Raw genomic sequence first — 23,678 nt, 5'->3', positions numbered from 1 at the left:
TTATTATTTTGCTAGTGTTTATTTATTTTTGACAGAGAGAGAGAGAGAGAGAGAGAGAGAGAGACAGAGCATGAGAGGGGGAGGGGCAGAGAGAGAGGGAGACACAGAATGCAAAGCAGGCTCCAGGCTCCAACCTGTCATCACAGAGCCCGACACTGGGCTCGAACTCACGGACCGTGAGATCATGACCTGAGCCCAAGTCGGACGCTCAACTGACTGAGCCGCCCAGGCGCCCCAACGTACGGTGTAAAGGAGAAGAATAAAATACACTCCCAGGTAGCCGCTACCACGTTATGAAATAGAACACTACCAGTGCGTTGGAAGACCGTTGGCACCTCCTAGAAGCATCCCCTTCCCATGTGGTCCCTAATTTGTGCGTTTGTCCTCCCCTTGCTTTTCTTCCCACTTTTACCACCTCTGATGTATCCACAAATAACGCGTTATTTAGTTCTGCCTTTTTGGAACTTTATATTGATGGAACCATACGGCATTTATTCTTCTGTACTTGCGTCATACTTGGAGGATTATGTTTTTGAGATTCATCCACATCCATGCACGTAACTGCAGTTTTCATTCTCACGGCTGTGCTGTATCCCATTGTCCACATCATAATTGATCTACTTTACTGTTGAAGGACAGTTGAGCTCCTTGCAGTTTTGTTTTGTTTTGAAATGTTGCTTTGAAAATTCCTGTATTTGCAAGGTGATGCCTTACTGTTTTCCAAAGAGTTTTTCCCATTTACATTCCCACCAGCAGTTTCCACTGATGGATATTGTCACTGAAAGCTGATAATGGGTAGTCAACATGGTAGCTACAAAATGACATCTTATTGTGATTTTAAATTTCCTCTCCCTGATTATTAACCAAACTGGGAATCTTATGCTTTTTTAAAAAATTTTATGTATTTATTTAGAGAGAGACAGAATGAGTGACAGGGGGAGGGGCAGAGAGGGAGGGGAGAGAGAAAATCCAGAGCAGGCTCCTCCCTGTCAGCGCAGAGTCCGATGCAGGGCTCGAACTCATGAACCGTGAGGTTATGACCTGAGCTGAAATCAAGGGTCAGACGCTTGACTGACTGAGTCACCCAGGTGCCCCAAGAATCTTATTACATGTTTCTGGGCCATCTGTGTTTTCAAGGTTCATCCACGTAGGAGTATGTATCAGTATTTCATTCCTTCGTATTGTTGAATGATATTGCACTACGTTTTATTTACCCATTCATTGGTTGCTGGATATTTGAATTGTTTCCAATTTTTGACTTTGTGAATAATACTGCTATGAACTTTCATGCACAAGTCTTTGTGTGGGCATATATTTCTCTCTAGCATATATCTTCTGAATTTGGCCTTGTTAAGTCATATGGTAACTCTACATTAAACCCCTAGAGAAACCGCAAGACTTTTCCACAGCAGCTACACATTTTGCGTTCCCACCAGCAATGGATGAGGGTTCTGATTTCTCCGCATTCTTGCCAACGCTTGTATTATCTGTCTTTTTGAATATGGCCATCCTAGTGGGTGTGATGTGTGTCTCCTTGTGATTTGATGTGCATTTCTCAGATGACTAATGACATTGAGAATTTTCCCATGAGTTTATTGGACGTTTATAGAACTTCTTTGGAGAAACCTGTATTCGGATCCTTCGCCCATCTTGAACTTAGATTATTTGTCTTTTTCTTAGTAAGTTGTAAGAATCCCTTATATAGTTTAGATACAAGTCCTTTACCAGATGTAAGATTCACAAATTTCCTCTCCCACTTAGCGGGCGGGCTGACTTTTTACATGGTTGATGGTATATTTTGAAGCACAAAAGTGTTTAATTTTGATGACCTCTAACTGATCCATTTTGATGACATCGAACTCATCATCACAGCCAAGAAGTCTTTGCCTAACTCAGGGTTGCAAAGACTTACTCTTATATTTTCTCCTAAGGGTTTTATAGTCTTAGCTCTTACCTATAGGTTTTTGACTTATTTTGGGCTAATTTTTGGGTATGGTGTGAGGAGGGGGGGGTCTATCTTCACTTTTTTTTTTTTTTTTGCATATGTGTATCTTGTTTTCCTACCATCATTTGTTGCAGACTGTTCTTTCCCTATAGAATTTTCCTGATAGCCTTGTTGAAAATCAATTGACCTTAAATCTAACGGCTTATTTCTGCTCTCTCAGTTCTATTGATCTATATGTCTATCCACAATGTCTTGTTTTTTGTTGCTTTGTAGTAAGTTTTACAAGTGGGAAGTTTGAGTCGTCCAGCTTTGTTCTTCTTTTTTAGGCTTGCTTTGGCTATTCTACATCCCCTACGGTTCCATATTAATTTTACAATCAGCTTGTCAATTTCTTTAAAGAAGCCAGCTGGGATTTCTATGGGGACCGCATTTGCTATGAATTGAATAGTGTCCTCCCCCAAATTTATCTGTTGAAGCCCTAACTCCCAGTGGGTAGCGGGTATTGATGAGATAATTAGGTTTAGGTGAGATCATGAGGGTGGGACCCTCATTATGAGATTAGTGTTGTTATTAGAAGAGACACCAGCAAGCTTTCCTTCTCTTTTTCCGACATGTGAGGACACAGTAAGAAGATGGCTGTCTGCAGTCCAAGAAGGGAGCTCTGACCACAACCCAACATGTTGGCACCTTGATATTGGACTTCCAGCCTCTGGAAGTGTGAGACAACAAACTTGTGTTGGTTAAGCCACTCAATCTATGGTATTTTGTTGGGGATAAATACTAAGTAAGCTAAGATAGCATCAAATCTATAGATCAATCTGAAGAACACTGCCATCTTAACAATATCAAGACCTCAGATCCATGAACACGAGATTTCATTTATTTAGATCTTTTAAAATATTTTGTAACTGTCAGAGTATAAATTGTGTACTTTTGTTAAATTTGTTCCTACATATTTTATTTTTGATACGATTGTCACTGGCCTTGCTTTCTCAATTTCATTTTCAGACTGTCCATTGCAAGTGTATAGACAAAGAATTGATTTTGGTATACTGATCTTTCACCCTGCAACCTTGCTGAACTTATTTATTTCCAATAGTTTTTTGGTGCATATATTAAGATCATGCCACGTGCGTAGAGAAATAATCTTACCTTTTCTTTTTCAATCTGGATGTCTTTCATTTCACTTTCTTGTATAACTGACCCAATATGAACCTAGAGTACAATGCTGAATGGCAGTAGTGAGAGCAAACATCCTGTTCCTACTTTTGATTTTACAGGCAGGCAAGCAGTCTTTCACCATTAAGTATGACGTTGGTTATGGGTTTGCCTTTGTTCTTGAAAGATACTTTGGCTGAATACCTAATTCTACATTTATAGTTATTTCTTTCAGTACAGACAGGTATTATTTCACTGTTCTCTGGTTTCCTTGTTGCTAACATGCCAGCTGTCAGTCTGCTTACCATTCATGTGCAGATGATCTATTTCTTCTCTTGGATGTTTTTAAGATCGTCTTCTGCCTTTGGTAATCTGCAGTTCATTCTGATGATGTAAGTATTTTCTGTTTTTCTAGCGGGATTTCTTAAGTTTCTGGATCCAAGGATTTGTATCTTTGAACAGTTCTAGAAACTTCAGAGCTGTCATGTCTCCAAATACTGTCTTCCCACTCATGTGTTCTGTTACATACCTCTAGAGCTCTGATTGGATGTATGTCAAACCTCTTCACTATTTTCTCCGTGTATGAACTTCTCTTTTATTTTTACCACCTTCTTATATTTCTGGGCTATATGGATATACCTTTTTCTTGGCTAAATCTTACAGCTTATTAAATTCTCTCCAGCAACACCTAACCTGCTATATAATCCATACATTGACTTTCTAATTTCAAATATTACATATTTTTATTTTGAAGTTTTGTGTCTTTTTTTAAATATGTTGTGCTATTTGTTACAATGTGTTTCTTCTTGCTCATTTTTTATGGCCCTTCTCCCCTACTTAAATGTATTTGAATCTAGTCAATATAATGTCAGAAAATACCAATTTATGAAGTCTTTAAGGTCCTGATTCTTCTTTACATTGCTTTTGCTGGTAGTTATGCCATTATGATTGGAATGAGTTACTCATTTTGCTAATAATGTTATCTGAGGGAGTTTTTTGAGGTCTGGAGTAAAGCTGAGTTCCTCCAAAGAGGACTATCATTTGCTTCTGCCATTTACCAAATGTAGGATCACTTTCTTTTAAATTCTGGGGGTGCCTGGGTGGCTCAGTCGGTTAAGCCTTTGACTTCAGCTCAGGTCATGATCTTGTTGTTCCTGAGTTCAAGCTCCGCATCAGGCTCTGTGCTGACAGCTCGGAGCCTGGAGCCAGTTTCAGATTCTGTGTCTTCCTCTCTCTCTCTCTCTTTCTCTCTGCCCTTCCCATGCGTGTCTCTCTCAAAAACAAACATTAAAAAAATTAAAAGAGAATTTAACTGACGTTACACTTTTTAAAAATTTATGCCAAATATATAGCATGAATATAGAACATGAATTCATGTTAAAGGTGGATTATGGACAGACATTTTGATAAAAGCTTTATTCTCTACCCAGTGCCAAAGTTGGTACAGACAAGTTTTGTTGCTGTCTCCTTCTCCACTTTATTTCTCATCCATCCATACAATGAGAGTAAGATTTTCATAGGGGAAAATCTCAGCTTTACTCAGAGGTCTCCTGTTAGATTTCTACCCAGACCAGGCTCTAACCTCTACCTGTCCATGATCCATATAGCCATCAAGGCAAGAGCTCAAGGTCTCCGAGGTTTAGGGGATTAAATATGGCTTTGGAAGTCACACCAGGACTTCTGCTTTTATTTTTGTTTTTCACCTCTGCAGGTTCTTTCCTTTCATGTCAGCACAGTAGGGCACGGTAAAAGAGTTGTAAGAAAAATTCATAGAGATTTTAACTTTTTCAAATGAGGCTATTTAGGGTAACTAGTCTCTATAACTGGTTACTGCTGGAAACAAAAATCCTCTCATTTGTTTCACTTCTAAGCAAGCTGACATTGAAAACAGTCAGAAAAGTAAATCTATTTTTTTCTTTAAAATCTCCATGAAAGGAGATTCCATAACCGCCCTGTGGTGGATTGTCAAAATGGCCAAATTCTTCCTTTCTCTGCCTTCATGCTCTTGACATCTGCAAATCCTCCCACAAAAGGCAAAGCTTATCTCCCTACAATCTTGAATCTGGGTTGGCCATTTGGCTCGCTTTGGCCAATGGGACATTAGCAAGCAGGACGCATGCCGAGGCTCAAACGGGTCTCGCTTATTGAAGCTTGCTCTCCTGTCCTTGGAACTCTGAGATCACCATGCAGAGGAGTCCAGGCCAGGCTGCTGGAGGACGAGAAGCCATATGCAGGCACCCAGCTCAACAGCCTGGCAACCACTGCCAGCTGACCCACCGATATCATGAGGCGAGCGGAGATACGGAGGGCCAGCGCAGACTGGAAGAACGGCCCCGCCAACCCAGCGAATCACGAGCTAAATAAAAAATTATTTTACACTGGTAAATTTTGGTGTAAGCAAAAGGTAACTAATATACTTGCTTAAGAATACAATTGCACCGTGCTACCTCAAACCTCCCGAGAACAATTTTATTGTCTGCATCCTCTGTCCTGCCTCGGTTTCTAGGGGATGTAACAACGGTCACTCACCAAGACACTTTTGCAGGTCAGCTTGCACTAAAGGGACTTGCCAATTCACACTATAGAATTTAAACCATGTCAATTAAAATATACTCCATGTATGCTTCCGTACAAAAAATTAGGGCATGTGAGTATGTTTATTCGCTGAGTTTATTTGCTCAGTGCGGTGTGTAGTTAGATCCTGAGGAAGAGATCCAGAGTTTTTCTCGACGGCAGGGGAAGTCAATCTCAGACACATGAGACTGAGGTTAGAAGCAGTTACTAAAACGAAAAGATCCGAGGTTTCGTTTGGCCTCAAAGTCAGTCTATGTCAATGGTGTGAAGTGGCTCCTCAGGAGGTCAATTCGACATCAGTCATATTCACAGAAATGTTGCCCTTGCTGTAGCTGGTGGACCTTGAGAGCCTTGGTCTGTTCTGGGCGCTATGTTTTCAGAATGATACTGACAAACCGGAATGGACCAAGGAGGAAGACTCCACGATGATGATACAAGTTGGAATTTAAGGGTCCATAGGATCAATTTAAGGATCTATAATCAGGCACGGGGAGCCCTAGCTGCTACAAGCATGTGAATAGCAGTCACGGTTGTAAGGCAAACACGAAGCGCTCATCGGACTTCATAAGGGCAGATCTAGAACCAACAGGTGCCACGTTAACTCTTTGGGGCCGAACATTTTATAACCCACAGGGCCGTCCAACCTCAGATTGGCTGCGCTGTGGAACAGGAAGCCTGGATGAGGGGTTCAAGAAGTGGAGGCTGGGGAGGCATCTGTCAGGGATGATGGGGAAGGGAGTGTTGCCCTGCTTGGGCCAGATGCGTCTCTGGGCTCTGTCAGCAGAGTTTTTCTTCCTTCCTGCTGCTGGTTATCCTGCTTCTTTAGGAACTGATGGCTCCTAAGGGTTCAGAGGTAACCCAACATCCATCTGCCCCCAAACTACAGACCTTAGTGAAGTCATAATGGACCTTCTCCTCTGTTAAACTTAACCTTTGAGGATTGCCACATTGTTACAGAACAGGTGCTCGACTCAGCGCCATGCTGACTTTCAGCCAGGACTGCTTACTCTTTCATTCACTCTCAGATTGATTTATAGGCACAAGACAGGATTCTTTCCAGATCTGTAAGTTAAGCTTGCAGGATTGCGTTTTTCCTTCCGGGTCAGCGCTACCACTCTGAGGTCACCAGCTTCCCTCTCTCCCCAACGTCCCGACTCTTCTGTCTCCTCTTCACTCCACGCTGCCTATGGGAGAGTTCTCATAACAGGCGCAAGGAAAGTTTCTTTGGGCCCGTATAGGTATCTCAGCAGCCTGTGTTCGCTCTGCCCGCCCCTGTGGCATGTCCTGGGGGTGACACCAGGGCCTGCAATCTGACAAGGGGGTTGGGAGTCTGGGTCTCCTACCTTGACAGGTGAAGCATCTGATGTGGAAGTGGTTATTGTGGACACGAACCACTTCCCCTTTGCAGGTGTCTCCACATCGGTAGCACTGGATGACATTGGAGCTGCCTCGGGGATTGTAAGGATTCTGCTGATAAGGAACTGTAGAAAGAAACAAAGAGATCACCATCCAGAAGGCCCTTGCTCTTTAAAAACTCTGCTAGAAGACACTGTCCTAATCCTAACTGGGAGAAAAAAGCAGAAAGGGAAGTAATTAGCTGAGTACCTTCAATACATCATCAGGGCTGCACCTGCCAAGCTCGGGCATCATGAGAAGGTGAGTGGCATTGAGACGTGAGTCCATAAATCTCCTTAAGCAGGCAGAGACTTAAGAGTGAGCATCACCTTTCCTCGCAATAATAGTGGCCAAATTCGTGGAAAAAAACAAAAAGTAAAAGACGAAGTAGAGTACTTCAAGAAATACCATTTCTTTGGCGATTTCTGGATCAAAACCAGGCCCCGAACTTCTCAAAGCGAATTTGGGTCCTGCAATTGACACGGGTCTCAAAGAAATGGGTGACTGACCCTGCCTCCAATCGGCCTTTGAGTTAAGCAAGTGACACCCTCTCACTGGGCCTCTTGTTTTGACATCTGTGAAATGAGAGTAGGCAGTGGTAGCACAGACTTTGTGTAACAAAGAGGCATAAAGGGGAGGCACTGTAGTTGGGAAGGAGGTTGATGAGGGGACGCCTCTTAAGGCTGCCTTTGAGAGCAGTTTCCGTAACATTGAGAAAACATCAGAAGTATCTAATGAAGAAAAAGGATCTGGCAGAGAGGACGAAGGGGCTGAAGTCCCTGGAGGCTGGGCATTTAACAATACTGCAGAGCTCTGCTAGCCTCTGGGTCTATTGTTCTCTTGCTCAGACGTTCTCATGGCCACTTTTCTAGATCTCCCGTCCCTGAGATATACTTTGCTTAACCATTCTAAAATCTGGTCATCTGATTAGAATAATTTTGTTTGTTTGTTTATTCTAAGCACCTGCTTCATTCAGGCTTGGAAGGGATATTGACAGTTCTCTGGTCCACTCATTATGTATACGCTGTTGACATAGCTTTGCCAATGAGGAGTCAAATCTCTCTTGTAGAAAGCCCCTAGGGGGACTGGGAGAGAATTCCTCGATTCTCAAACTTGAAGCAACAGTCTAAACTCTTTTGCTCATATCCTATTAGGAGGAGGCTCACTCTTGTCCTGGCTATGAAGATGACCACCTGATTGGAGGGGAATTGATGTCTATCATTGAGACATATCGATTTATTGCCTACAATTTGAACAATCGTATTATAAGTCACGCAAACCTTGCACTGAAAAGGGACTTAGAGATCACTTGATTCAGGGCTTCCTGACCTAGGGCTGTAGTTGTTAATGGCTGTTGGCTGAAATTTGAATCTTTTATTCTAGGCACATGAAGGGTGGCCCGTGCTGTCTTGCTTGGCAATGAAATGTGAATGGGAAGTGTGTGTGTCACTTTCAATTGGAAGCCCTATGAGCCAGTTGGTGCCTTTTCCATAGCCCAGCAACCAGTGAAACCCCAGATGGTGTGCAGGATGCATCAGCTTGGGTTCCTGACTGGGGAGTCATGGAGCAGAGCTCCAAGGCTAACCCAGGATGAACATCTATTGTGAGCAAGGAGGAATTTTGTTGTCATTGCCTTGTTACTGCAGCATACCCTGACGGAGGCACCTGGGGTCTAGTATTTCTAATTAAATATAAAATTTGGTGTTAGGTACATTATCCCACAGCTTTCTCCAGATTCTCAAAGATGATCTTTGTAACTGATCTCATCTGCTTCCTCCTTTTGAAGATAAGAAACAGGAAAGTGGGACTTTCAATTATCGTTCACTTACAGGTACCCTGAACTCCCGGTGCACCTTAGGGCAAAAAGCTGGTTGCTGAGCCCTGAAAGTGTTGCCTCGGACAGGTTTGCCATCTGAGGCAGGAGAATATCCTTTTCCCAATCTTTTTCTCAAGTTCATGCTCCTTATCCAACTTGTTTCCCGTCTTAAACTTAAGACAAAAGTTAAGTGAGTTAGTTAACTAAATCATTAATTAACTCATTAAACCGGTTAATACATGTAAAGCATTTCAAAAAGCACATGAAGTGCTCCACAAATGTTCACCGGTACCATGATCATCACATCCTCCCCACAGCTCAGAGCAATCAATCCTTTCCCACCCCCAGAATGTCCATATGCATTCATCCTGTTTCCTTTTCTTCTTTCTCTGATTCTTGTTCACCATCCCTGGAAAATATCCCACTCTCCCCTCTCCCCCCAATCTGTGGGGGAAAAAAGCCACGTAGATTCTATTTACTTGAGCACTGAAGTGATCCACCATTGTTGAGGGAAACAAATCTATGAGTCTGAAAATCAAGTAAGTACCAACAGGATAATCATCACCAATAGGGATGAGAGGTCTCAAAAGTATCCCAAAGTCCCTCCAGATGCTCTGTACTGATTTTCATCTACCTCTTCTTTTCAACGTTTATTTATTTTTGGGACAGAGAGAGACAGAGCATGAACGGGGGAGGGGCAGAGAGAGAGGGAGACACAGAATCGGAAACAGGCTCCAGGCTCTGAGCCATCAGCCCAGAGCCCAACGCGGGGCTCGAATTCACGGACCGCGAGATCGTGACCTGGCTGAAGTCGGACGCTTAACCGACTGCGCCACCCAGGCGCCCCTCATCTACCTCTTCTAATTTAACCTGCCTTCCTGCTCAAGAACCAACTTCCAAGATCAATTAGATTTTCCCCGATTTGATTTTCTAGGGAAATTTATTTGTGATCATGGTCGTCAGTCAAAACTCAGTCTTTGAGCCACTCAGATAAAAAGGCGTAAAATCAGAGTGAGGGGACGGATTGAGAAAATGGGTTTTCTGGGGGGGGGGGCAGAGTTACTGATGGGCTCCCCCCGCCCTAACCCTGCTGCTTCCCTCAGGATGAGGGTGCCGCTTTGGTGAGGCTGACAGGCTGGAAACCTACAACTGTCTGATGTTTGTAAATAATCCCATAAATAGAAATGCAGGCATCGCGGGTGTGAGTTCTTCCAGATTGCTGATGTAAATAAACTGTGATTATAAAAGGGCAGCGGTGTAAGCAAGATTTGATCTTCGAGATGTGTGAAGATCTTTCCTTATCTAGATAGTGCCAACAGGAACTCTAGGGGTCAAGGAGGCTATGCTGACATATGCCATATCTGCTCCTGCCCGGAAAGCATCCTCGGGTGATTACATCCACAACGTAATCTAACCTGATTCTGTGCACGTAGGTGTGTATGGAGGGGTCATTTCTTCCCACCAATCTACACCCCTCCAAAAAAAAAAAACAAAAAACACATTAAAATTTTATTGTTGATTTTCTGCTGGGTATCATTTCCACTAATTTTCATCTCAGAAAGTACTACAAAATCAGTCATGTGACTTAAAACATTTGTCTTATGGGCAAATGTCCCTTGAATTCCAAATTGACTTTTACCTGAATTTTTGAACTGCCTATCCCTGGGAGCAACATTTTACAGCGACCATGAGCCTCAAAGGACATTAACTCTGCTCACTGGTGGAATAATCCATGAAGTTACCGGTTTAGACATATGGATCATGTGATTTGTTTCTCAAATGCGCGCAGGGAATCTCTGGCTTCTGTTTAATGTTATTTGGCCAATAAAGGGCACCTAGGAGAGGCATTCTCCCTTCCTAGTCCGTAAGCAGTGTTGTCCAGTAGATTTCTGGGTATGGAACTGTTCTGCATTTACATCGTCCAATGTAATAACTACTAGCCATATGTGGCTGTTGGGCACTTGAAATGTGGCTACCATGACGGAGGTTTTGAATTTTTAATTTTATTTCTTTTTAATTAATACAAATTTACATTTAAATAGCCACATGTGGCTAGCGGCACCATTATTGGACATTACAGCTTTATAGATCCACAAACGGACACCAGGCAATGAGGATGGGGTGGGGGAGGGGGGTCGGAAAGAAATTAAATCTAGTTGAATCTTATTTATATAAAAATAACACGTACCAATTAGTTCAGGAATACCGCCTCAGACTTAAATTATTCCTTTTCACCCTTGAAGAGTTTTAAAGTTGTACTTAAAAGCAGTTTGCAACAGGAGCCAATGACACACACACATTCACCCATCCTGAATTTGATCTGGAAACAAAATCTTCTGAGCAATGAAATAAATACTTTTTTTTTTTAAGTCACAATGTTTTAGGCACCGCGAGACTGAACAATCTTAATTTTTCCAAGAACAAGGGCAAAAAAAGTCAACTGGCAAAAGGCTGTCAGAGTGATTTTTTAAGACAGAAAATCAGCTGGTCAATGCCTTCGAGATGAAAATTGAAGGTTCTGAAAAATGAAGTCGTCTTTCACATCCATAGCAAATCTTTAAGTGCGATGGGGAAATACAACTTAATTCCGCGATGAAGTTTGCACGTGAAGCTCTCCCCAAATGTGACAAAGATAATTTAAAAGTGTTGGAGCACAACAGCACCTCGGGAGGGGAGGGGTGGCCGGCCTCCTGGCAAGTTTAAAGGAGACAGTGAGTTGAACTGAGCAGGAAACAAGCTGAGCATCCAATTAGTTCATCAGGCTTTCCCTCCCTCCCTCTGGCCATCCTTTTTTTTTTTTTTTTTTTAAATCTTAGGTGCTTCTCTCTCATAGATAGTGTGTGGATGGCCTGGGTTCCAATTCCCTCCCTGTTCTTACCTGGTTCTACCATCTTGGACAAATCCTCCCTCTGCAATCAATGAGGGGCTTGGACAAAATGATCTGCAAGATTCCCTCCAATTAAAAGCTGGGTCTGGCTCAGTGTGTCCTTTTCTGTGCTTCCTTCTCCCTCCCCCCCCCCTCCACCCCCCTTCTCTCCCTGAACTGGTCTCGACTTTTAAACTAGACCGCGTTGTCTGTCATTAGATGAGTCTCTTTCAAAAGCAGATGATGGCGTGATTGCCCTCTCCCAAACACCGAGACCTAAGTTATGTTCTCCTTACTGATGCGGTACCTGCACAATTTGCCTTCCTCCCCTGAGGGTTGCCTGACCTTGTAGATAACAACGTTCCTACATTTTAATTGAGTCGTCTTTAAAATAGTCTTTAAAAGGCAGGAGCACCTATGCTATCCTGGGGCATAATGAAAAGAGCGACGAAACTGACTTGGAGACAGTACAACTGTGAATCACTGGCTGGAAGTGTAATAAAAACAGTGGAGCTTCTGGGTGAATGGTGCAACATCGAGCAGGGAATCAACCGGTTCAGAAATGAGCTTGCAACCGCCCTGGGCCCAGGAAAATAACCGGTGGCAGGAGCTGTCACAAGTCTGCTCCCCACAGCCTCATTAGGGCCCAGAGTACCCGGGGTGTGTTCACAGGTATTTCCTAAATACGGAGGAGGAGCTCTGACTGTGGATCCAGGCATTTCACGGGTAGAAAGCAGTTGCCTGAAAGCTTAGGGTGGGGTCTGTATAGAAGAGTATCTGGCACTTTACAACAGGATCCTTGAATTTGATTTGGGGGTTGAATCAGGGCCTGCAGCCCTGATCCCGTTTCCTGGGGTAAGGCCACAGAGACGTAGGATCCTTGCATTGAGGCACAGAGGTTAAGGGTGTGGACCCTGGAGTCAGGAAGGCTGAGTTTCTATTCTAGCCCTGCTGCCTGCCGGCTGTGTGACCTTGAACAAGTTAAGGGCGTGACACCTGTCTCAGTTTGCTCATCTCTAGAGTGGGAATAATTCAGGTCATCGGTGAGTATTATATCACTTAAATTATATAGAAGTGCTTAGTACACAGCTTGCATGTAACTCGGGCGTGGTAAATACAAGCAATGATTAATATTAAAAGATCTCTGGGGGGCACCTGGGTGGCTCAGTGGGTTGAGCGTCTGACTTCGGCCCAGGTGATGATCTCAGGGTTCGAGAGTTCAAGCCCCGGGTCAGGCTCTGTGCTGACAGCTCGGAGTCTGAAGCCTGCTTCGGATTCTGTGTCTCCTTCTCTCTCTGCCCCTTCCCAGCTTATGCTCTCTTTCTCTCTCCGTCAAAAATAAATAAACTTAAAAAAATTTAAAAGACCTCTGAAGCCACACGCTCCCATCTCCAACTCAGTATAGGAACTTTTTCTGAATGGCTCCTGTCACTTGCTACCGAGTTGGGTTCAGACACTGTCAAATCCATTTTTGGACCAGTCCAACTTGGGCAAAGGTCTTCTGGATTTTTCCCTCCCTCCTGTCAGGAAGAGTGGCGCCCTGGCTGCCGCCTGTTCCCCACCTTAGAGGCTCCTCCTCTTTCTCCCCCCATCTCCGAGCTGTCTGTGTACGGGTTTCCGTGGGCTGTAGAGGTGGGTGGTTGACACGCTTTTGATGTACCCTGAAGAGGAATGTGTGACTTGGGTGTTTCCTGTGGTGGGAACAGAGGCTATGATCTGCGCTTTCCTGGGGCGGTGTATTTTGGGCACATCTGCTGTTCCCTGGGGGACGCGTTGGCACGTCGGTTGTGTGTGCATACTGAGAATCGGTGAATGATTTGTTTTCTGGAAACTGTAGGGAGACCGCGAGGGCTGCTTTCCCGTAGCGCAGAAGGGCCACGCGTGTGCCCCCTCATGGCGTCATTACACCTGTGTTCATCATGTGACTCCCTGGGGCCGGTCAGAGCGGAAGAGGACTGGGAGGTGACCTCATACACTAGACTGTGAGCTGCATGAGGGCAGGGACCACGGGTGTCTTGTTGGCCACTGTACTATTGTGTGCCACGTACGTGAGTGCTCAAAAGTATTTGGTGGATAAATTAAAGAGCGAATAAAGTGAGTCCCTTGGTTTCATTTAACAAATGAGAAGGCTGAGGCCCGGAGGGAGGGGAGAGAACTTAGGCTTGCTTGCGTCAGTGTCTGAGGGTGTGTGTTCTAGAATAACAGGATAAGAGAGGCAACCCGGAGAGTGGCCCCAGGGTCACCAAAAGGTGGGGGAGGGAGTTCACAGACACAGAAGAATACATTTCCATAAATCTGGAGTCGTGCTGAGGCTTAGCATTAGCCCAGGTGGGCCGATGGGGGTTGGGGGTGGGGTGGGGTCAGTGGTCTAAGATGCAGAAGCATAAGGGGAGAGCTCGGAAAGAAGCTGAACAAAACAGCATGGCTGAATGCCCAAGGAAAGGCCTGGAAGGATAAGGGATAGCAGTGAGAGAGTGGTTACTCTGTCAGAAACTGTGCTCAGCCATATGCATACGCCATCTCTCTGAGTTTTCGAGTTCAGGAGGGGGACCTTATTAATATCCCTCTTTTACAGATGCGGAAACTGAGGCCCAAAGAGCTGAGGTCACTCGCCCAAGGTTAGTATGGCAGCAGGACCTGAACCTAGGCAGTTCTCACCACGATGCTTTACTGCCTGCCATGCACCAGTGCCAACACGGCTCCCTCTGGGGAGGGAGTGGGCTTGGGGGAGGCTACAAAGGGCATCTAATTACTCCCCAGACAGTAATCATCCATCCCTTGTCTAGCCGATTTCCAACGTGCACATACATTTCACACAGATTTAAGAATAACATTTGGAGGGTACAGCCCAGGAAACTGGGCACAGTCATGCAGCATCTGTGGCCAAGGATGAAGACGCCATGATGGTTGCCCCCTCCCCCTCCCCCCCCCCCCCCCCCCCCAACGAGCGGATGGCAGCCTTGAGCCACTTCCCCGGCAGGAGAGGGGCAGCCCGACAGGTGTGGGTGTTGGGTCCCTCAGAGAGGCAGGCTCTGCAGGTGCTGGCAGCTGTCACAGAGCAGAGGCAGGGGCACTCTGGGAAACCCCCAGTCCCTGCACAGATGGCCCGGCCTGGCCCCACTGTCCCGTGTCAGCAGGTCGGTAACACGGTCTGTCACCCCAAGACGACATTGTAAAAGCCTTGCTGCAACAGAAACTCTTCCTCAGCCTCTCTCTGCCAGGCTCATCAGTGTGTTCCGTGGTCATGGCGGGGAGCTGGCAACATGGCCGCGCCACCTTCTTCAGAAGTATGTTGTCAGGACATGTGTCAGAACGGCACGCTCTTGGCCAGACAGGCTGCTCTTGCCTGACAGCCAGCTGCCACGCTCCAGCTCCAGCAGCAAGAGTCTGTCTAGACTCAAATGGCTCTTTACCTCAGCGAGGTCCCAGGCGAGGACCCTGGACCTCAAGTCCACGACTGGAGTGATGTATTCTTCACTTGTTGGTCAAGTCACTTGATAAAATGAGAATTGTGGATTTTTATTGAGTTGCTAAATTCGGAAAGCTGGTCCCGAAACAATATCATAGAATTAACTTTCTACTCATTTCTATGTTAATCTTATGATAAGAAAGAAAGAAAGAAAGAAAGAAAGAAAGAAAAGAAAGGAGGGAGGAAAGAAAGAAAGGAGGAAAGAAAGAAAGAAAGGAGGGAAGAAAGAAAGAAAGAAACAAAGAAAGAAAGAAAAGAAAGGAGGGAGGAAAGAAAGAAAGGAGGAAAGAAAGAAAGAAAGAAAGAAAGAAAGAAAGAAAGAAAGAAAGGAGGAAAGAAAGAAAGAAAGAAAAGAAAAGAGGGAGGAAAGAAAGAAAGAAAGAAAGGAGGGAAGAAAGAAAGAAAGAAAAGGAGGGAGGAAAGAAAGAAAGGAGGAAAGAAAGAAAGAAAGGAGGGAAGAAAGAAAGAAAGAAAGAAAGAAAGAAAGAAAGAAAGAAAACCCATATACTTCTGACTGAATTCAATAAAACACTTCAAGATTAAAAAACAGCAATAAAAGCCCTCAATTCTTTCTTTCAAGTCAGCTTGGTTCCTATTTCAGCATAAGCAGAAACTCAACATAAGCAGATGGCCAGCATGTACCCCCATCCTGCTCTTCACTGGGGTTGCGTTGGGGGGCTCAGCCCAGAGGGGCAGCACCGGGCCTCTTTCTAAGGACTCAAATGGATCTGTGTTCTCATTTCTTTCCCGCAGATTCTCCTCCCCACCTCTGGGCCAGGGAATCATTTTGTTAGCTGGGGGTAAAGGAGTCCTTTTTGCTCTCTCTAATTTACACTTTCTCTAGAATGTTTAGCTTTGTAGTGGATCCTTCCTGTTCTAAGGGCACAAACTTTTGAAATTCAAAAGCCAGGAAGTGACCTCTTTTGTCTCTGCCTCCTGCTGCCCATCCTGGCCCTGAGGCCTCCTTCACTGAATAGAGGGAAGGAGCAGGAGGGCTGGGTGAAGGAAGTACCAGTTAATATTTCAAGACTATCATCTTGCTGCACTTGGGCACGGGGTTCTAAAAATACGATCTATAGAGCTGGGTCTGAATGGCTGAGAAATAGTTGAGACTTGCTGCAGGAGGGGGAAATCCCTAGGGTGTTTGGCATTTTTCCCCCGCTTGGAGGTGGCTCCTGTCAATCAACACCACGTCTCTTGTCATTGCTGACTCTGTCCCTCATATCTTTACCAAGCCCCCAATCAGGGACACTGAAGGGCTGTGAAAAGAGCTAAACACTAACATGAACTGGGCAATTACTAGGTGCCAGGCCCTGTGCCAAGTTCTTCAGACCTAGCATCTCACTGAATTCTCAAGCCCCACGAGACAGATACCCTAGGATCCCTCTTCTATCCAAGGGCAATCTGAGGCACAGAGAGGTTAATTAATTGGCCTGAATTCACACCACATGCAGACATTGGAGCTAGGATTCACGCAGGCATTGGAGGTCTAGAAGAGGCTTGATTTTGCCTCCTAGTGTATCCTGAGGGAAAGAAGGGGACCTGGCCAGCCAGGCAATCCCAACAAGCATAATGGCTGTCTTGCCCTGGGGCCTCGAGGCACCCTTTCCAGCATCTCTACAGCTTATCTGAGAACACTATTTGGGTTGCTTCTGAGGCCCTGGAAACCATGTCAGAAATAGAGGAACTCCAGGAAGCTACCAATTGTCTTTGTGCTATGAGTGACTCAGTCCCTTGGCCTCCGAGCCAGAGGTTTTAATACTTATACAATGTTTGCTTCCTGAGACTGGCAGGCCATCAGGCTCTGACAGACTGTTGGGAAATGCAAGGAACATCAGCTGTCACCCGGGCTCCCCTCGACTTATGGGTTTTCAGCATCAGAAGGGAAGGCATATAGAAAATATCTCGTCTAGAGCTTTCCTTTTTTTTTTTTTTTTTTTTTTAAAGCTTCAAACCCTTCCTTGAAATGATGAAATGGCCTCTAGGTTGTCCGGATTCATTGCAAACCATGCCTGGAATGCAAACACACGGTGACCTGGGAGTTATTCAGGGAAATCCCCTAGACCAGGGGGTGCTTGCGTTGGATGGGGCTCCCAAACACGCTTTATTTGTGCGGCGCGGTGTTTGTTTTTAAATCCTTCCACATCACCATGGCTCCCACCTCTTCCTTTTGCCTCACCCCTGGCCAGCTTCTCTCCCACACTGCCAGGCACTTGAAGGCACTGGCGTTGTGATCACCGCCCAGGGCCCACACAGCTGCTGTGACTGAAGTGATGTAGGGTCTGACGCGCCACCTACTTGTGACCCCCTCTCTCTCCAAGCTAGCCCTCAGGACGGACACCTTCCTTAGGCTCCTTCTCCTCCACATTTTACAGATGCAGCATGCAGCCCTGAGGCTCCGTGAGGGGAGGAGCTCGCTCAGGGTCTCTGCCACCCTGGCCACATCAGATGTTCTCCAGCAGGGAGATGTTCTCCCTTCTGATCAGGGACCGTTTGCCCAAGAACAGGCCAAAGTCAGGTACAAGTGACACCAAAGCCATCCCAAGCAGCTTCGGTGCTCAGGGGGCAGAGGTCCCCCAAAGCCCCCTCTCTGGTGTCCAGAGTGCTTGCCTCACTGCTCCAAGTTCGACAGGGCTCTCCTGGATGACCTTGGCCATCATCCATTCACCTGCAGGCGCGCTTACTACACAATAGCACCCCCCCACCCCCCCAATCTGGGCTGTCAGGCCTTCCTTTCCCCAGGCTGGGAGGATGGCTCATCATGGTTCTTCTGTGTCTCATCTGCTCCCTCCCTCCCTCTTTCTTTCTTTATCTCTCAGTCCCTCTCTCCTTCTGCCTTTCTTCCCCCTCCCCACCTTCCCCCTGTCTTCCTTCCTCCTCTGTCTTACCAAGATTTCTGTTAATAGCTGGTTCTTCCCTGGGAGACGGAACCAGTTATTTTTTGTGAGGCCTCAGGCAGGACACGCCCCATTCCTGGGTTACTGTTTTCCCATCTATAAAGGAAAAGGTTTGCATTCTTGGATCTCTCAGTTTCCTTTCGGAGCCAATATGCTATGCATATTAAACACAAGTGCAACGCAAAATGCCTTCAGGGGCCAGGCAGGTAATGTCAGTGCAAAATCAATCCAAGGGGATCAAACTGACAAGACTGGCTCACCTAATGGAGAAGAAGCTGCTAGGCCCCAGGGGATTATTGTCCTGCGAAAACATGTTAAGGTCCCAAAAAGGCGTATCTGTGGCGGGATATATTCTGCCTGTGGGCCACCAGTTTGGGATCCCTGCATCCAGGCAGATAGATGACCACAAAGTCACTTCCAATTACCATCTGAGAAGTCACATGCTCACCATATGCCTGTAGGATCTGGAAGAGTAGAATATTCCTAAAATGAGGTCTTGCAGAGCCCCAGGCTGGATAAGGGAGCACCATATAAGCATGTCAATCTCAAGGTCCTGGCTACATTACTTCCTCAGGGACAGGCATGGGTTTTCAATTTTTCTGACCATGAACCACTAGAAGAAATTACTTTTGCAAAATGACCCAATACACAAATACGTGAAACAAAATTTTCGCAAACGAGACTTACTTTTAGTACACATGATACGTACTGATCTTTTCTTTCTCTATTCCATTCCATTTGAATACTTCCTGCTATTTCATTAAAAAATGTTGCTTGCCACCCGGTAATATGTATAAGTTCAGAGATGAAAAGAACGATGAAGATCATTCTAGGTTTGCACTGTCCCACAGGCTAATCACTCTTTAAATGTGGCCAAATTAACATCAGTTAAGTAAAATTAAAAATCCGGTTTCCCAGTCACACTAGCCGTATTTTAAGTACTCATGTGGCCACATATGGCAAGTGGCAATTGTATTGGACAGCAGAAATAGAACATCGTCATTAGTGCAGAAAGTTCTATTAGGTGTCTTTACAACAAGCCTCGCGGTTCTGCCAAGAAAAGAGACCAAGGCCCGTGGCCCTTCAGAGAGAGAGATTTGAAATTGCGGACGTATGGGTTGGGGACAAATGGAGGTAGCCTCAAAGATGTCTGCCAGGGTCACACGAGGAATCAGGGTGAAGAGTGGGCCCTTGCAGGTTTATCTTCACTATGGGACCCGCAACTCGAAGGCCACATCTGCAGTCCACAGGGGAGGTGGTTGGATTAGACTCTTAACCTTCACAGAAAAACCGAAGCAAATTTTCATGGCTCTAGGTGGTATTTATGGAGTAGTTTCTGTGAGCTGGAGCAAAAACGGGCTATGGAGCCTGTCAGATCTGGGTTCAAATCCAGCCTTTTCCTCCCGCAAGCTGTATGAGATCGAGCAAAGTGCTATGCCACTGAGCCTCAGTTTCCTGATCTGTAAACTGGGAATGGTATATTTGCCTTTCAGAATTTTTGAATGGAGCAGAGGTGGCGTAAATGGCTCCTTTCTTCCTGGAAGTGCTTTGTGCCATATCATCTGGTATATTGCAAGTGCTAAGCCAAAGCTTGCTGTAATGATAACGATAACAGCAATAATCATAGCAAAGCTAAATATTGTGGAGATGTAAAGATAAAGTAAATACATCTCCTACTCTATAGGAAATTCCACGATGGAGTAGGGAAGTTTTTTTTTATTGCATCTTTTTAAAGATATGTTTTTAACGTTTTATTTATTTTTAAGAGAGAGAGAGAGAGCACAAGCAGGAGCAGGCGAGGGACAGAGAGAGAGAGAGGGGAACAGAAGATCCGAAGCGGACTCTGTGCTGACAGCAGCAAACCCGGTATGGGGCTGGAACTCATAAACTGCGAGATCATGACCTGAGCTGAAGTCTGAGGCTCAACCATCTGAGCCACCCAGATGCCCCTAAATTTATTAAAATTAAGTTTATTTATTTTGAGAGAGTGAGTGGGGGAGAGGCAGAGAGAGAGAGAGAGAGAGAGACAGAGAGAGAGGGAATCCTAAGCAGACTCTGAGTGGCAGCATGGAGCCTGACGCCAGGCTTGAACTCATGAGATCATGAGCCAGCTGAAACCAAGAGTGGGTGGCTTAACTGACTGAGCCACCCAGGCACCCCTTTTATTACTGCGTCTTTAATGCCAAACCCAGTCCCTGGGGACTAGTAGGCACTCAATTCATACTTGCCAAATAACAAATAATGAAAATATGTCCCTAAATGCTACAGCCTAGAATTTCTTAAAAGAATCAGAGAGGTCTAAAAATGGGGTGCTGACAATCTTACCAATTATTTCTGATTGAAAAGGGGAGGGGAAAGAAAGACAACAACGGAGGACGGGGCATTTTGTACTTTAAAGTAGGTTGTTGCCACATGGTCATCTGGGATGAAGAAGTCAAGACAAGGGAAGTAACCAAGAAAGAGAATAAAACGACTAAAAGATAATTAGGGGGAAAGATGAATACATTTCCTTCCGAGAGAAAAGGTTTTATAAAAACAAAGATCCTCTCCCTGCCCCCCCCCCCCTTCCCCAAATCAATGGGCAAAAGTTGCTTTTTTTATCTTCAGGAAACAAAGCATTGTTCAGAGTTTAAAGTTGAATCTGTTTATCCAGGGGGATGCGGGGGCAATGTTTACTTTCTGTGCGTATCAGCAAGTAGTTCTCAATTACGGTTTGGCCCGTGCAGAGTGCCCTGCAAACAGCTTTTCCCGGCCGCAAATGTAGCGGACATCTGTTGTTTTGCTCGCTCAGCATCTGCTCGGCTTCTTCTGGCAACACAACCTCGTTTTCCCGTGGGGAACCCGCTCCGTGGGGTTTGGGTGGGCTGACCCTCTTCCAACGCAGGGTCGGGAAGGAGCCCGGGCCGGCCAGTCCAGAGAACCCCAATTCTCTCCCACGTGACTGGCAGGCACGTGACCACGTCATCTCCGGGGAATTCTACAGGAGCTCTCCCAGAAGCCATCTGGGTTGCTAAGCTGGGGGAAGGCGGTCCGGGGCTCCCGATGCCATCTCGCCCCCCACGTTGGGACAGCCTAGTGGATAGGGATGGAAGGAGAGGATGAACAGATCCCTGAATCTGTCACCTGAGTCTGTGGATCCAGATGGGCCCGAAGCCAGCGGCACATCTGAGCTTCCCGATCATACGCACCAATATAGCACAGTCTTTTTCTAAAATAATTATGAGTGAGCTTGAGTTGTGGTTTCGTCACATGCAGCCGACTACTTTATGTCTTAATTAATCACAGTTTTCCCTCTAAATCATAATCTGCCATCGATTTAAGTTAAACACATTCCAGGACCATTTCATGCCAGACCTCATGTATGTGACGTGATCCCGGCATCTCGCTGAGGGCACAAGGACGGATGAGGTGGACACGGTCCCCTGTCCTCGTGTGACTCACACTCCAGCAGGGAAAATAGTGGGCAAAGTGCTCCAAGAGAGGAAGAGGAGTCCGTAGCAGGCACCGCTGTTGTGGTCTCAACAGCCATTCGTCTCTTCATCTGCTAACAGAACCTCCCTCTCCTGCAAGAAACCCGTTTTTGTTTATCCTTCCCTGAGCAGCCATGTCTTTCTGTCTTTCCTAGACCTGGGGAGGGAGTCCTTATTGGTGAAACTGGCTCTCATAACCTCATTCCTTTGCCAGCTGATTGACCCAGGCAGAGGCATGTGACGGACTCCTGGCCGAAGAGACAGGAGGGGAGGTTGGGTGGAAGCCCAAGGTTTTCCTTGCCCTTCTCAGCCTCTGGACATTTTTGTCTGCCTTGGACGCTGGAACTGCAGCCCTGCCTCCCGCAACGGATCCTGAGGGGAGCCACCTACATTGTAAAGAATCTGGGTGCTTGAGGAGGCTGCTGAGCCTTTAAATCGACCTGCGTGGATCTGCGATCACCCCTCCCCTCCTCTGGCCTTTCTCTTCTATGAAACAGACATGGCTAGATTCTTGAAGCTACTTTTAGTTGGGGGCTGTCCCTTATGGCTGCAGGCACTCTACGGAACCAAGGGTGCTATGCTAAGGAGCCTCTGAGAAGTTGAGGAAGGTTTCTGGAGGCACTCTGGGGATGAAAAAGTTAGCCAAGCAGAGGTGAGGTGAGACAAGGTGGGTGTGGAAGTCAGTGGTGGAAGTGAAACTGGAACGATGTCTTCATGGCGGTGCTTTTTGCTGGATGTTTCTCAAAGTGATCAGCCAACCGCCTGCTTCAGAATCACCTGGGGAGGGGGTATGGATTATCAAAATACAGATTCCTGGGCTTTACCCCATACCTACTGAATCAGACTTTAAGTTTTAAACAAGCTCCTCTGGAGAGTCTTTTCTTAAAAGACCGAGAGCCCTTGGGTTAGTGACTAGAAGACTCACCCACTCTTTGGCACCGCGATGAGAATGTTAGAAATCTTGATATCTGATACTAGTGCACATCAAAAGTGTTGTCACAGATAGATTTATGCCAATATCCTTCTGAGTATTACAAAGTGTATTTTCTCTGATGTGTTTGCCAATCTTCACAGATGTTTAAAAGTCAGCTGGCAATGAAATGATGTCCTAATACAAATAGATTAGCCTCCTCTTAATTCATTAAACCCTTTTCTTTTCTAAAGTTGTCATTTCTCTTAGGAAGAGCTGTTTCTGGTCTGTTATTAGAGCTATCACCCCCCCGCCCCCCCCCCCCCCCATCAGGCAGAGATGAACAGTGGTGGCTGCGTGGGCAGAGAGATGAGCAAAGGTGTTTCCTCTCTCTCTAGTGTATTCTGAGGAATGCGCTTTGAGGTCTCAGAACCAGCTTGTCACGTGGTCACTTGTCCAAACCAGAGTCAGTTCTTGGGACACGATGAACCCTGAAACTCGTGGGTTCATGGAAACTCTTACAGTCTACCCATTACCAAGACATATAGATGGATCCTTTACCGAGCTTCCCAGTTCAGCCTTTTCCCTCCATCTCTACCAGTCCTGTCCCAGCCACAAGCATCTCTCCCCTGGCTTCCATCGCTTTCCTACCACACATCTTTCCTAGATCAGTGGCTCTCAACAAGGGGTAATTCCCTGATCCCCCTGACCCTACACACTGGCGGGGGGGGGGGTCATTTCAGTGTCTTGACTGAATTTTAGCTCGTGTTTTTGGATTCAACAGCAGAGTCAGGACTAGAATCCAGGACTTCTGATGCCAAGTCTAATGTTCATGCCATGGCCGCAGGATCCACGGTACCAGAAAAAAGACCTGAACTTAGGAGAGTGGATGGGATGGGATGAAATGGAAATGGGCGGTGCAGGCAGAAGAGTCAAGCAGACGGCACGAGCAGGGAGGGGGCTTGGTAGCTGGAGGTACAATACACTTGGCTAGAATAGCATACACAGAGAGCACAGTGCGTTTAGATCTCAAGAGCAGCTGCTCAAAAGTCCAGGAGCCCACAGAATCCGGTTTAACGTGAGTTAATTTGAACTAAGAGCTCCTGCAAATACAGTCTTAAGGAGGGGGTTAAAATTCTGTACCATTGTAGCTCAAAAGCAGCCATAGACAACAAGAA

The 23,678-nt window shown here is 45.8% G+C and overlaps 1 protein-coding gene across 3 annotated transcripts in view; it reads right to left on the bottom strand.

Moving 5' to 3' along the window:
- Positions 1-23,678, bottom strand: part of ABLIM3 (actin binding LIM protein family member 3) — a 109,379-nt gene that overhangs the window by 63,828 nt on the left and 21,873 nt on the right. For all 3 annotated transcript variants that reach the window (XR_015241327.1, XR_015241328.1, XM_086679038.1), the window contains exon 3: positions 7,021-7,158. Coding sequence is in view for 1 of the 3 variants with exons in the window: in XM_086679038.1 (XP_086535164.1) it covers positions 7,021-7,158 (138 nt within the window). In the remaining 2 variants the exon portion in view is untranslated. The remainder of the gene's footprint in view (positions 1-7,020; positions 7,159-23,678) is intronic.

This window comes from Puma concolor, chromosome A1 (genome assembly GCF_028749965.1).
Source record: "Puma concolor isolate L17-30 chromosome A1, mPumCon1.1.hap2, whole genome shotgun sequence".
NCBI classification, from domain to species: Eukaryota; Metazoa; Chordata; class Mammalia; order Carnivora; family Felidae; genus Puma; species Puma concolor.
This window is presented reverse-complemented; position numbering and strand designations above follow the sequence as displayed.